We start from the raw sequence: 14,193 nt of genomic DNA, 5'->3' as shown, positions 1-14,193 counted from the left end.
CCGAACAAGCACCTCCCACCCAAGGTATCCTCCTGGCCGAGAACCCTACACAGAAGAAATGCAACCGCAAAAAGGCACAAGATACGCAAAAAATTCCATTCGGTGCCAGGCAACCCAGAACGGGCCTTACACCTCGGCGACCTCTTCGGCAACCTGGTTCGCCAATGACTCTTTGGGCTCACCTCGCTTCACCACCTTGGACACCATCCACACCTTGGCTGGTGCGCGCCCTCCTATCCGGTGACCTCACCTCGAGACATCGTCACCTCGAGCAATAGTCGCACCTTGACGGACGCGCACCCTCTTTAGCTCAGGGCAATGTCACCTTGGGCGCCTACAGCTTTACATCCGCCACCCTCCTCGTATAAAAGCTGCAAAATAATGACACAACAAGTAACCCGCAACGAAAACGTGGTAGCCAATGAAAGAATCCAAACAATCGAGCAAGCATCTCCCAGCCGAGGTACCCTCTTGGCCGAGAACCCTCCCACCGAGGTACCCTCCTGGCCAAGGACCCTCCTAGACAAGGTGCCCTCTAAACCTGTCTGCCGAATGGGCCCTCACCTAGTACCCTCTCTAGCAGCAAAGTCCCTGGCATTCAGCAACATCCCTACTATGGCTGTTCACGGGTTGGGTTGGGTCGGTTTACAGTGGTTTTTCCAACCGACCCGACGTGGTCAGGTTACCTGACATAGAAACCGAAACCGACCCAGTGTTAAGCAAAACCAACCTGGTCAGTTTGAGTCAGGTTGGGCCGGTTTAGGTCAGCTTTGGTTCTAAGTTCATCCCTGTGATAAAATCTTGCTAATTTTAAAAACAGTCATAAATTGAACATCATTTTAGTCATCTCCTATGATAAAATTTAAATGAAAAGTTAATCACAAAAGTTGTTCATTAATCACTATTCACTAATACAAAGTTTCTTGCAACCACTCAAAAACTAGGTGGCCTAATGGGCTTTGGAACTTCATGTTTGAACTAGGAACTAAGTCGGTTCAGTTCGGATCGGTTTCAGTTTTCTTGTGTGAAAACCAAAACCAACCCGAATCATCGGTTTAAGAATTTACACAACCTGAAACCGACCCGTGCTGATGAAAACCCGGTCGACTCGGATTGGGTCGGTTTGGTCGGGTTGGGCCTTCTTATGAACAGCCCTAATCCCTATGCAAGCACGTGAAAGCGAGCCGATGTGTCGAGCCAACAATAGGAGTCTTCCTACCCGGGCGAGCGAATCTGAGGCTAGCCTGTGTTGAAGCTTCCCCCACCACCTAGGGCTCAACTCGACTCCCCACCAAGTGGACCTAAACGACCAACCCTCTGCACTAGATACAAGGGAACATCGCATTGTCTCGCATATGGTCAGGACCTAGTGCCCACCCCGGGCATGGTCCATATCTTCAACGTCGAGCCCTGCCACACGCACGAACAACACCCGACGCTGAAATTCGTCTCGAGCACGGCCACAGCGCGTCCACCCGCCGACCGCACCTCGCACAGTGGTGACTGGCCGGAAGACGACGCCTGGCCCGCGCACTGACTCATCGGCTCATTTGAAGCACACGAATGGGGGGCACATGCACCTTATACCTGTAAAAAGCATGGTACCAAGCTACTTGGAGCCGAGGTCGATGCCTCCATGCTCTTCAGCCCCCCACTAAGGCTGTTCACAAATAAATCCAAACCGACCAACCCGGCCCAACCCAACCCGAGTTTGTCATTTTTTCACTACCAGTGGGTTTCGGGTTGCAAAAATGAACAAACCGATAATTCGGTTCGGTTTCAGTTTTCATATTTGAAAACCAAAACGGAACCGAGTTATGTGAAAAAATATATATTCTGAAAAAATATCTATTAAATATAGATATTTTAGTTTTAAATAATAAATATATATCTAAATATATATATATATTCTGAAATATATCAGATATATATTTTCGAAATATATATTTCCAAAAATTAGAAAATATATATTTTGATATATTTGTATATATGTTTTGGTTTTAAATATATATTTCCATAAAATATATTCTAAAATATTATATATAATATTAGCACTTTGACTTCATGTGCATTGTGCAAGCTTGAGTTGGTTGAAACCCAAACCGACTCAAACTGACCAAGTTGGTTTTACTTAATAGAGGGTCGGTTTCGGTTTGGTCTATAGGTAACCCGACCAGGTCAGGTCGATTGAAAAAACACTATTAAACCAACCCAACCCGACACGTGAACAAACTTACCCCCCATAACCTCCTCAAGGAGCAAAATCATCACGGCAACAAACGGAAACCCCTCAGAGCTGAGGACAACATCTACACGTTCATAGGTCGGGCTACTCCCAATAAGACTTCAGCCCTAGCAAATGTCTCCACGCTCCCAAGCCATGCTATCCTCAGCAACTCCAGAATCGCGACCAACACCTCCACACCCTAAGACTGCACTCTCCAACCTACCTACAGTCAAGGTCCTTAGCTAAGACCTCTATCACGGCCTCGAGAGTGGGGGGCAAATGACGTAGGCACTTTTGGCAGGCCTATGGCATGTCAACAAGTGGCACAACGCGGAGCCAGTCAGTGCGTCTAGTAGGGCAGAGGTCGATGCCCAACGCGGGACCAAGGTAAATGATTCACAACTAGAGTCCAGACTCCCATTTTCTCCAACTGTCATGCTCCCTGGCTTTCTGGTGACCTCGTCCAAACCCCTCAGACCTTGTCTACCCTCACTAACTTTACCGTCGGAGTCCCCGCCTCAAGTTCACCCGGGCCTCTGACGTTCCCTTCCTCGTAGGTACTCAGCCTCAACCAACCTCGAGCAGACTTCATCAACCCTTGTCCACAGCACCCTTCGGGCTCCTCTAGCCCTCAACCTCAACATTCCCTCAAATCCATCCACTAGCCATCTCGTATAGGAAGCAGAGCAAACAGGGCTCCTCTAGCCCTCGGCCTCGACACGCCCTCAGATCCATCCACTAGCCATCTCATATAGGAAGCGGAGCAAGTTTGTTGTGTTGTCCTCGGCCAATCCGAGCATCTACAACAATATATAATCTCTTAGTTTATATACAATTTTGTAAATTTTTGCTAACTTTGTTTAGATGCAATGTTTCCATCCATGGAGATATTTCAGATCTAAACCATGGTTTATGCAGTTTGAAGATTTTCAATATAAATCTTTCAAAAAAAATCTATCTAATGAAAAATTGACACTTTAGAGTAGGGGTAGCAACAAGCTGAGCTTTTCATGAGTTGCTCGAGCTCGAGCCTACTAGAGCTCAGCTCGTGAGGCTCGCAAGCCAATTCGAATAATAAAATTATAAAAAATAATATATATAATAAAAATATTATAATTCTTAATTTTTTAAATATCAAATAAAAAATATTTTTATATATAATTTTTTTATTTTTATAAAATATTTTTTCTCAAAATCAAACTTAAGCTAATGAATTTTTTACTTGAACCGAGCTTGAGCTCGAGCCTTATAGAACAGTCTCGAGCTTTAGCTCGAGCCCGGGGGCTCTAATCCACCCCTACTTTAGAGAATAAGTGCCCAAAATGCACATCACATCACCATTTGTAATTGGTATTGTGGAGTTAAAACTGTTTAGAAACAACTTACAAGTGATTAGACACAAAGGAACCAATGGTTCAAAGTGTTAATAGTCTCTCTCTCTCTACAAATCGAGAGTTTGGGCACACCTCAACCATTATTTCATGCTTTGGTCTGATGTTGTCTTGACAGGCGATGTGTCGTATCACATGGTAAGAGTTTTAAAAATTCAAGTTGGAGGCTTAGAGCATATGTTTCCTTAGACTTAGCAGAGTTAATTATAATGATTATTCAAGGGGAATTTTTGTATGTTGGCAAAAAATCCCAATCACTAACGCCACACTACATATTAAGCTACTGTGGGACCAAATGATTGATGTGAACATGATGTTAAGTAACTCAAAAAACCAAACCTTGTAGTTTTAGGTGGTGTAAACGACAAGTTCACAGCAACAAGAGCGAAAAGGCATCCATCCATGTTTACCATTACATGTAGGCCGTAGGCAAAGGAACAAGTATTTAGAGTTGGAACACTGCATCCCATCAAAAGCCCTCAAGATGGATGGCTCTGGGGGCCAAGTGATTCTGCTCATCTCCCTAGGGAAATAAATAATAAAACAATGTAAAAAGTGAAACCCACATGGGTCAGAGTCAAGGGGTGAAGAACAATTGAATAAAGTGCCGCCATATAACATTTGCATTATTTTCTCAATTTGTTTATACACGGTGAGAGTTGGGGAACGACCCCTGTATAACTCTACGTGACTTCTGTTGCAAACGGAGTACTTCCAGGTAAATGAGAAGAACGAGAAAATTTACTGAAATTTTAGCGTAGGATATCATCCAGGAACAAAAAAGCCAAGATAGGGAAGCCTCTTGCAGAGGACATCTTTCCTGCACAACCATCCGAATCCCAATGTACAGATCAAATGACTAAGGGCTGATGCTGAACCGTATAGAATATTGCATCAAAACCAGCTGAACCATTTGTCTCACCCTGTCCACACAAAGCATGGTCCACCACTGTCCAAATTTTCAACAGAATATCCTCCTCCGCTGCATCAAGAACCCTTGTCAACATTATATTTTGTCCATTCCCTTACATATCTAAAGGCTGTACAAACTAGATTAAAAACCTTGACCTTGTATAAATGAATGAGCAACAAATTTGTTATAATTGGAGGATCAAACCTCGGTTCTCTCTTATACAATTTCAGGTAGTGGTGGTGAATTCATTGAGCATCATGGAACCCAACCTGAACTATTAGAATAATCCGACCAGATTGTCTCCTCTAATTTATAAGACACTTCTCAGGTAATACTAAACTCATTGACCACATAAGCAGTCCTTATATGAAGCAATGAACCACCATCATGGTAGAGAACAAGATAGGAGTACAAGACTTGGTTATTCCTACAGACACAAGCATCTAAAGTAGGGCCCCACTGGTTTGGCTTCTTTTAGTGAATGGAATCTTGTGAAAAATGTTTGGAAAACCAAAACTTGATGCTCATGGAAACCCTAAAGAGGAATATGAACTTGGCTGAGAACACTACTAGGTGTAGATTCAAAAATCTGAATGGAGCCACTAAGCTCCAATGAGTTACTACCTAATTTTGACCAACTTATGATTTCATTTTTCATGACCTTACAAGTTGGCCATCCTTTGAGCAAAAACTACAACTGTGAAGGAAAAAAGGAAGGCCCTAAAAATAAGTGATTGCAAGAGTCGGGATTATATATAGTCAGTAATAACTTTTGAAGTTACATTGCACTATAAAAGGATGGACAGTGTTACGAATAATGGACGAAGTTTAGTTACAGATTAAAAAAAAAGTACTGGGAACAAGATGGCTTTTCTCATTGAGGAACTTACCCGAAACTGGGACTCCCGTATGCCCTCCAGTAGCTCTGCAATCTCAAGTTGTTTCATCACTGTAGCATGTAATACCTGAAAAACAGTACATTCAAGCAAATTATAACCTGGGACCTAACTTATGGGAATTAAGTCAAACATCTAAAAAGTGGTGAAAAAAGTTACCCTCTTGGTCTTCTCAAGGTCAAACTCAACAGATTTTATTCGATCCATAGATTCCAGGAGCAATTGTTCCTTATCCAAAGGTATTTCTACAGGCTTTGTCCTAATTTCCTCAAATAATGTCTCAAGTCTCTCAAGACGCTGCAAACAAGGATGAACATGGTTTTCTTCCTTAACTATTTCTGAAGCAGGGGGGTGAATTTGTGGAATTGGTTCCTCCAAATTAGAAGTATGGGTGTTACTTGGTCTCCTCACAAGACCGCAACGTAGAAAATGGAAGAAAGCAAGTAGTTTGACCACAAGAGCCACCAGTCCTCTAGCTATATACTGGCAACTCCCCTCCTCTACAGTATTATTGGAACTGTTGAATCCATTGGAGACAGCAATGCCTGATGAAAGCATAAGTTAGATGAAAAACAAACAAGATATGACCAAACCAAAAAGGACCATCCAAAATTTCCAAGGAATCAGAACATTATATTTAAGGTCTCATCTTAACTTTAAGTTTGTTACCACAATTACAACATTCAAAAGAGTGCAGAAAAGGTAACACCATAAAAGAAACAGATAAAGTGATAGTTTTCATCTGATAAGTAACTACCTTGTGGCTTTGATATTACATCCCTAGAAGGTTTCCCTTGCTCAATTCCAGGAGATTGGTCCTCAGAGGGTCCAGCTCTTCCTCGGCCATAGTCTATAGTTTTATCAACCACAGTAAAGTGGTCATCACAACTATAATAAGCAGTTGGATCTGATGCCCTGGCCTGTGTAAACTACAAATAGAATAAAATAATTATTGATAATTGATCAAAAGTTATCTATATGATCAATTAATTGCATGGAGATTTCATGGATTCAGATGAAATCAGCATAGAAAAAGTCACAAAAATGAAACAAGTAATTCTTGTTGATTTGAAATTTATATAGAATATCTATCCTTATGATGCCATGGATTTAGAATACCCATGCTGAAAGTAGAATTGTCTAAAGATTACTTCATAACAAAAGAGACCTAGTTCAGTTTGGAGAGGTTTCTGTTTAAGTCAAAAGTGGAGACAACCTTGTTTTGTTTTATGATTTTTTTTTTCTTTGCTAAAATAGGTTTTAGGGTCTAAAGAACCAGTTGGTCCCCAATTTAAGTCTACAAACATGCCAAATATGTAATATGATAAAATAGGGACCGATCAATAGAGACCCAAAAAAACAACTTCAACCACTCAATACTTATGTAACATGTAGAATCAATGTATTGGTCAATCAAGGGAGGAAAAAATAGAATGGGAAAAGAAGGATCACATCTCTCATGGCTGATACCCACCAACATTTTGAAAATGGTGAAGTTACCTCAAGATCAGAATATGCTTATACAAAGATTCTTAACCCCCTTCTCTCTTTTAAATTGACAATTCTAACTTCAATGGCCCAAAAGTAAGACAGTTCTCTTTTGTTTTAATCAATAAGTAAGTCAGTTCTTTAAAGTCAATCTAACCCCTGAAGACAGCACTTACATGAACAAACAACAGAAAAAGGAACAATGTGAGCATTTTCATGCTTTTTTGTTAAAATAAGGAAACAAATTAAAGAAATGCAGAACCTTTGTTGTGCTGTTTGGTCTGCCTTTTATTCATCCATTGCTGCACCTGTGATCTGCCTTTTGAAGGTGATGAGCAAAGAAGGGAATTCTCAGAAAAGGAAAAATATTAAAGGACATCCTCCAATGATGGTCCCAGCTATCTGGGGTCTTGGGATGGGTCGACTGGATACAGTCTCCAGTCTGGCCTTATCTACACAAAGTGGCTGCTCTCAGACTCAAACTTGCATTCTCATGCTTGCAAGCCTGAGATTTTACCATTACACCAAGTAATGGTCCCCAGAAGAGAGAAAATTATATAATGAAAAAATTAAAAGTCCACAACACTAAAGGTTGTTTTGGAATGCAGGGTGCAATTCAAGGCTCCAAAAAAGCAGTCAATAAATCATATTCTTCATATTATTTCTCTTTCTTCCAATTTTTATTAGCTCTATTTGCTAGATTTTGTTTCTTAAAACATATTATTATAAAACTCCAGCACCACCTTCTTGCTTACAGTTTCAATACAGCATAAACAAGTCCTAATTCTTCATCCAAAACCTTTCCTCACAATCAAACTCTCGGCCTCAACCAAACACCTAAAGGACAGCCCAGTGCACAGGGTTCCCACCAATGCGGCCTCAAGTAAACACCTACACTCTTATAAATCAGAGCGTGAGTAAATTCACCAATATCTTTTTAATTTGATACATTGTTCTTAAATAGGAATACACGATACCACTATTCCTTTTTTTCTTGCAAAAACCCAGTATACAGTGCCTCAACATACATGGGCACTGATGTATACACTCACTCTTCTTAACAGACATTAATACAAATTCTATACTTTACTCTTGAACAAAAGAAAAAAAAAATTATTTCACACTTCCTAACAGACATTAATACAAATACTATTGTACATCTTGAACAAAAGGGATAAAAGGATCTATCTCGCCACAACAATAGTGATGTCCAAAGTATCTGAACTGAGACTGACTGATGTTTGATTATTGGTTATACAAGCTTGCAACAAGGCTCTAACAAAGATTGCCTGAAAAAGGATACGGGTTACCTACCAAAAATAACACCATTTGAAAAACAAAAGAAAGAGAAGGAGAAAAGAAGACGAAGAAAATGTGATATGGATGAAGTTTCAAAACCCAGCTGAACGTTGGGTTTGTAGTCCAGTCCATCTGCAGGTAGAGATTGATGGAAGTATTTATTTTACTTTATTTTATTTTATTTTTCTTGAAGAAGAGAAAATGATGAAGTCTTTGTCCTGCACGAAGAAGCCATCTCTTCCCAAAGCCAAGTAAAAGTTGCACACCCCAAAAAAAATGGATAGTTGTCACTTGTCACTGACTTGGAAAGGAGAACACAGCCATTTACCAGTGGAAGTAGGTATTCCATAGGAGAGAAATCCCCAGTCTAAAGAACAAACCACCAAGGCAAATAAATACAAACACAACATAACTCATAAGAAGTGAGAATCTTCACTAAACTATTTGTCTTGGATGAGAAGCAACAATGAGCAGAACTCAAATCAACGGCCATGTTTATAACACCAATAGGTTGAAAATGTTGGAGCATTGGACCTCATTGGTTTTTAACATCAAACCACTATAGATTGAGGCCTTTAGACAACAAGAAAACACGTTTTTCATGCCTGCGGCTAAGAGTGTTTTCTGTATCTTGGTGTAATTGAGGCATGGATGTGTGGCATGGCTGAATCCCCCCGAGCCCAACTGTGGTGTGGTTGTGTTGTCACACTAAGTAGATGAGGCCCAACTTTTTAACATCGTTATACCTACTAGGGCCATTCTAAGTTGTCTACTGCAAGCCATAAACCAACTCCTTTGGAACTATGTCATTGTGATGCCCTCATACGGATAAAGACACAGATAGGTTTATGGTTATCCCATTTAATATGCTTATATACCTAGTACTTGAAGCCAACTATCATTTCTCAGTACTTAAATCTTGACATATTCAATTAGCATTTAAAACATCTAGGTTTTCTATGGTTTTAACATATATAGCTGTTTTATAGCATGATTTACACAAAAAAAAAAGCATACAATTTACATATTTTAAGTGTCAATAAAATATACACTATAAGTTTCCATGCTGTATCTGGGCTCTCATATTGAGTATGTATCGTGTCTATACTGGTAGCTACTTTCTTTTTCTTTTCATCAAAACAGTTTACAATTCATTCCCAGGTCTTAAACAACCCCACACTAAACTTTGCCTTGAAATCCTGACTTAGCTAAGCTATCGGCAAGCTCGTTGGCACTCCTTGGATCCACACTAAACAACCCCACTTCTTCCTAATGACTGAGTTTCTCTAACTGTGAACCTGAATTTCCATGGAACCACATTTTTTGTATGAGCAGTTCAATGCTGAGTTTTTCCCATATGTATACCTCCAGTTTCAATAGAAATTCATGTAAAACAGTAAAACACCAAAAAGAGACGGGAGTAGAAAACATTGACAGAATGTAGGTTCCAACGAACAATACTAAGCATTAGTGATTAGACATATAAAACTGGGTGGTGAGTTCTAACTTACTTCTTCATGAACAGGGGCCAGTCGAGGAAATCTAAAATTCCTAAGTCCAATGGGAGAACAAGGATCCTCTATATCTGATCCAGATTCAGCTGTTGAAGTATCACTACATCTTCCCTGATGTTAAAGACAAATAAATAAATAAATTATGTTAGATCATAATAGAAAATGAACTTCATCAAATGATCTGGCAAATTAATTTGGATATCATGAGTCTAGACTTGCCTTAAGTGGGCGTATCTTGATATAGGAGTCAACTTTCTGTTCCTCATCAGATATTCTTGTTATTTGCCTCACAAATGTTGCTTCTGCATTATGTACAAGCTATGAATGAAACAAATAATTAGTGCAACATATCTTTGGTTGATAACCATATACCACTCAAGTTAAATCTCAAAGAAAATGCCATGATTTTTTTTTTTGATGAATAAGAAAATGCCATGATTAGAGAGTACAATTGATAAAGTATTAGAGAGTACAATCAACACCATTTGACCAAAGGAGAGACCTTCTACCTTCATTATGTCAGGATCAGTCCATGGTCCTTTATTAGATCTAAGGCACCCTCCTTCAGTAGAACATGTGCACGAGCCACCCAAGAAATCGGGCAATTGGCTGAAAGAGTGGATAGGAATTAAAAGGCATACCAAACAAATAACCAAGTAACAAAAAATGCAAAGGTACATACAAACCATGAATCAATAACTTCTAGAAGTTTACTCAAAGATTTAGGCTCCAGCACCTGCAGATTCAGAGGTTGAATGTGTGTATCATGTTAAAGCTGCAGAATAAGTATAACTATAGTCTGATACAACATGTAGATCCAATACTCTCTTTACCTGTATCTTCGCAATAGTCCTTGGGTCAACAAATTTCTTGGCAGCAAGCCAAAGCATCTTGAAGCCAGGACCAGCATTAACAATGAACATCCTATGCAGCGTCTGCACATAAGAATAAGTGAATAATACATCCCAAAGAATTTCTGCAAAAAAGTATGTTTTGTTAACTTCAAAGTGAACTTCTGTAAAAATTATATCCACTGCAGAGAGTTATGTACCTCAGGGTAGTAATTTCCATCTATTTTTGCCATACCAGCCAGGAGGTCTGCAGCAGTCTTGGTGAAATTCTTAATACCCTGTTTCTCAAAAAAGAACACAAGTGAGAAGTTCTGAATATGAGAGTTGGTATAAATTTTTGGAAGGTTGATCCTTTCATTAAAACATGGGAACACTCTACATTTGCTTCTAAGAAGATGCAAGGATAAAATAGAGCTCACAGCATACCAAGCCTTGCACGTCCAAGATTGTTGTAGTTGAACCAATGTGTTTTTTTGCTGCAATTGAACATGCAGGGAACTTCTCACGCAAAGCCTTCTCAAACTCTTGTACATGGTACTTTAAGTAGCGGTCAACTGTGGTAATGCGTGTTAGCCGATTTGGGTGAGCTTTCCCAAGTCTCTCAATATATACTGGCCTTCCTTCTTTATCAATTCCATGGTAACCTTGAGGATAATGTTGCAAAACTTCTTCCAGCTCTTCAAATTCGAAGTCCTTTATATCAGTTAAAATTTATTAATTTTAGAAGGTGCTACCAAAATAACCATAAATCTTTTGAAGTATGAGCTAGGATCATTATACAATTTATCGAATTTAAAAGACTAGAATAAAATTACATTTTTTTATGTGTTACTGGAATAAAATTACATTGGGTTCTCTTGGATCTGTTAATGATCAAAAGATAATACCACAATTCTGAAGCACAGAAATAAGCTAGTATTCTGTACAAACATTTAGCAATTAGCATTGGCTCCAAAACACACTGCAGGTATGATGAAAATAAGATAATTACTTTCAAACTACAATTATGTATTCTACAATCTGAAGGGATCTAGAAGCATCAAGAATTCATAACATATTAAAATATGCTTATTTGATTAGCCAATTAACTATTATGTGATTAAGTCACCTTGCCTGGCAAGGAAAAGTTGATAGTTTTGTAAATTAAGAGAAACAGTATAAAAACTAATGTCGTACCTCCAATATGGCATCTGTTCCATACTCTTTTCTCCAGTGAAGCATTTCTTCCCACATATGGATTGTTTTCTCAATGTTAAACTCCCTTGCTTTCAAGAATCTACAGCAACAGTTAGGAACACCATAGGTGAAGGTGGAAAAAAACAAAGGAAACAAAAACCAGGGAATATAAGAATTAAAAAATACATTAAATATCCTGTGAACAGGTTCATATGTAACGGGCCTAGCAAAAAATAGCACCAGAAGCATTGATGCATATGGACAAGGAAATTTTTTTGCTCGAACTTTAGTTTATTAACAGGACAAAAATGCAATAACAACCGAACTGACCTCAACAAAGTATGATAATCATCATGCCGGGGTGGCAATAAATCCCTGTGGAGTAGTTTTTGACGCAACTCAAGGACCGCACTCTCCTCTCTTGCATCCCGGATGTCCTCTATGGAAACTGAGGAAACCCTGTAATCGAATTTCTTTTTTCCTCGTTTCTTAAGAGAATGAGTGAACTTGTTGGAGGCATTTATTGCTTTCTTCTTGAGAGACCCAATTTTTGTCCGGCGTCTCTCATCTTCAGAGTTCTCGACATCGGATCTCCTTTCTCTTATTTCATCATGAATCCCATGTCCTTCTAGGCCTTCAATTTGACAAATTGAAAAGAATCATTGTTAGGCATCAGATCCATCTTCCTTTAGTTCTTCTCGATCTAAGAGCCCTACATATACATCTTGAAACTAAAGCCCTTACCTGACATTTTAATCCAAAATAACGGAAGAAGTGAAATTGGACTTCAGCCTCAAGCTTTAAAGAACAACCTCTGCTCAATGGCAAACCATTGGAAAGCCATGTTGATTCTACAGCAACAGAATGAAAAGAGATTACAAAGTAAGAATAAATCGCAGAATGCAAATGATATTGAAATACGATAAAAGCAACTTAATTCGAGGGGGGGGGGGGACATCTTCTCAAGTTCAACATTGACATGGAAAAAGAAGGCTACAAATTGAAGTCTGAAAAAAGAATCTAATTTCTTTTCATTTTCGTGATGGAAGGAAAACAAATCAGACGTTGCTAGATGTAAAACTGAAAATCCAACAAAATACGGGAAATATTTTCAAGCCTTTACAGAGAATGAGAAGCTATGAACATATATTATTGAAAAAAACAATTAGTATTGCTTTATGATGGAAGAAAAAACAAACTTAAAGCAGTTGCTAATAGAAAACAAACCACACTTATTCCTCATACTGGATTTCCAATTTTTTCTTTAAAAATAAAAGAACCTTCAGATATATCAAAAACAGGAACTCGTGTTCAGCTAAAGATTCAAGACAAAAATGGAATCCTGCTCAAAACAACCAACAATCCAGAATGCAAAGAAAATAATAGAAAATCAACAAAGAAAAACCACCAAACCACTCAAAATCTTTGTACACCAAAGCGTAAGCTACAGAGTCATTCACGAAAGAAAAACCGTCCAAAATCGCGGTATATCCAACAATTACACAAATTAATTGAACAACAAATCTGGAGATACCAAAGCTTGATCAAATCCCAATAATGCCGGTAACCAACCATGGAAACTCAAACAAGAACCTTTAGAAAAACAAACCAAGAATCCTCAGAAACGAAAGCTCGATTTTTGCCACTAGTTTTCAGGACAAAATAATGGGAATCCAAGCGTACCCTCCTCAAAACCCTAAGTTGAGATTGAGACCTGAAAAATCTCAACTTAGTCGCAACTGATCTCTTTCTCCCAGTGAAATCCACGAGAGTCGGAGTGGTTTTCACTTTTCAGACCACTCAAATAACAGAGAAAAAACCCATAAAATTAGGGTTTCTCCTCTCTTTTTCTCTTTACAATGACAGGCTTGGAAAATGTGGGAAGAAGATGTTTTCTAAAATTTTCCCGGAAACAAAAAAGATGGAAGAAAGACACAAGAAATATAGAAGGTCCGAGCGCTTCTTTCACTCAAGACTCAGCATCCTCTTTTTGAGCTCCCTGCATCTTCTAATTTTATATACGTGTCCTTATATTAATAATTTTTATTTTCGTGCGCGTGAATTATTAAAATAAAAAAAAAAAAAGGAAAAAGAAACAAAAACTTCACTTTCGGCAAATCGTACCGACGCTGACAAGGATCGCCGAGTTGCGCCAAAAGCTACGTTGGTTAAAACTGTAAATAACAGAGAATGAAATGTCTTGTTTGCACTCGTTCACACAGAGACCTCGTTAAAAGTTAAAAAGTAGTCAGAGAGAGAGAGAGTATAATAAATAAATTAGAAAATAATGTAAACGTAAAAAGGAAGATCAAAATTTGTATTTTGAGCCCTAAAAAAATATATCTTTGTATTGTATCATGGAATTGAATTGATTAGCTTCCTAGATTCTTGTTCGAGGGTGGGGATTTCATCCAGATTTCAGTGTGTTGTCTCACGAC

At 38.7% G+C, this 14,193-nt stretch overlaps 1 protein-coding gene across 5 annotated transcripts; it reads right to left on the bottom strand.

Moving 5' to 3' along the window:
* Positions 1–4,213: 4,213 nt before the first annotated feature.
* LOC148874936 (Sec14p-like phosphatidylinositol transfer family protein) lies at positions 4,214–13,743 on the bottom strand. Of its 5 annotated transcripts, none has more exons than XM_088963909.1 (16): positions 13,470–13,743; positions 12,500–12,606; positions 12,086–12,389; positions 11,756–11,855; positions 11,006–11,272; positions 10,780–10,857; positions 10,562–10,663; positions 10,415–10,464; positions 10,238–10,337; positions 9,948–10,046; positions 9,726–9,839; positions 6,185–6,356; positions 5,587–5,972; positions 5,422–5,496; positions 4,541–4,600; positions 4,214–4,438 (listed from the first exon to the last, which is right to left on the bottom strand). In XM_088963909.1, the coding sequence occupies exons 2-15, from the start codon at positions 12,504–12,506 to the stop codon at positions 4,580–4,582; spliced, it is 1,875 nt and encodes a 624-aa protein (XP_088820035.1). In that variant the 5' UTR covers positions 12,507–12,606; positions 13,470–13,743; the 3' UTR covers positions 4,214–4,438; positions 4,541–4,579. The 5 variants fall into 5 exon arrangements, with proteins under 5 accessions (XP_088820035.1, XP_088820033.1, XP_088820034.1 ...); XM_088963907.1 differs by having other exon boundaries at positions 13,439–13,742; XM_088963908.1 differs by having other exon boundaries at positions 13,349–13,709.
* Between the last annotated feature and the right edge of the window lie 450 nt (positions 13,744–14,193).

This window comes from Nelumbo lutea, chromosome 1, assembly GCF_056320005.1.
Source record: "Nelumbo lutea isolate HS-2025 chromosome 1, American lotus-T2T, whole genome shotgun sequence".
Taxonomy (NCBI): domain Eukaryota; kingdom Viridiplantae; phylum Streptophyta; class Magnoliopsida; order Proteales; family Nelumbonaceae; genus Nelumbo; species Nelumbo lutea.
Note: the sequence above shows the minus strand (reverse complement) of the source record. Positions and strands in the feature narration are given on the sequence as shown.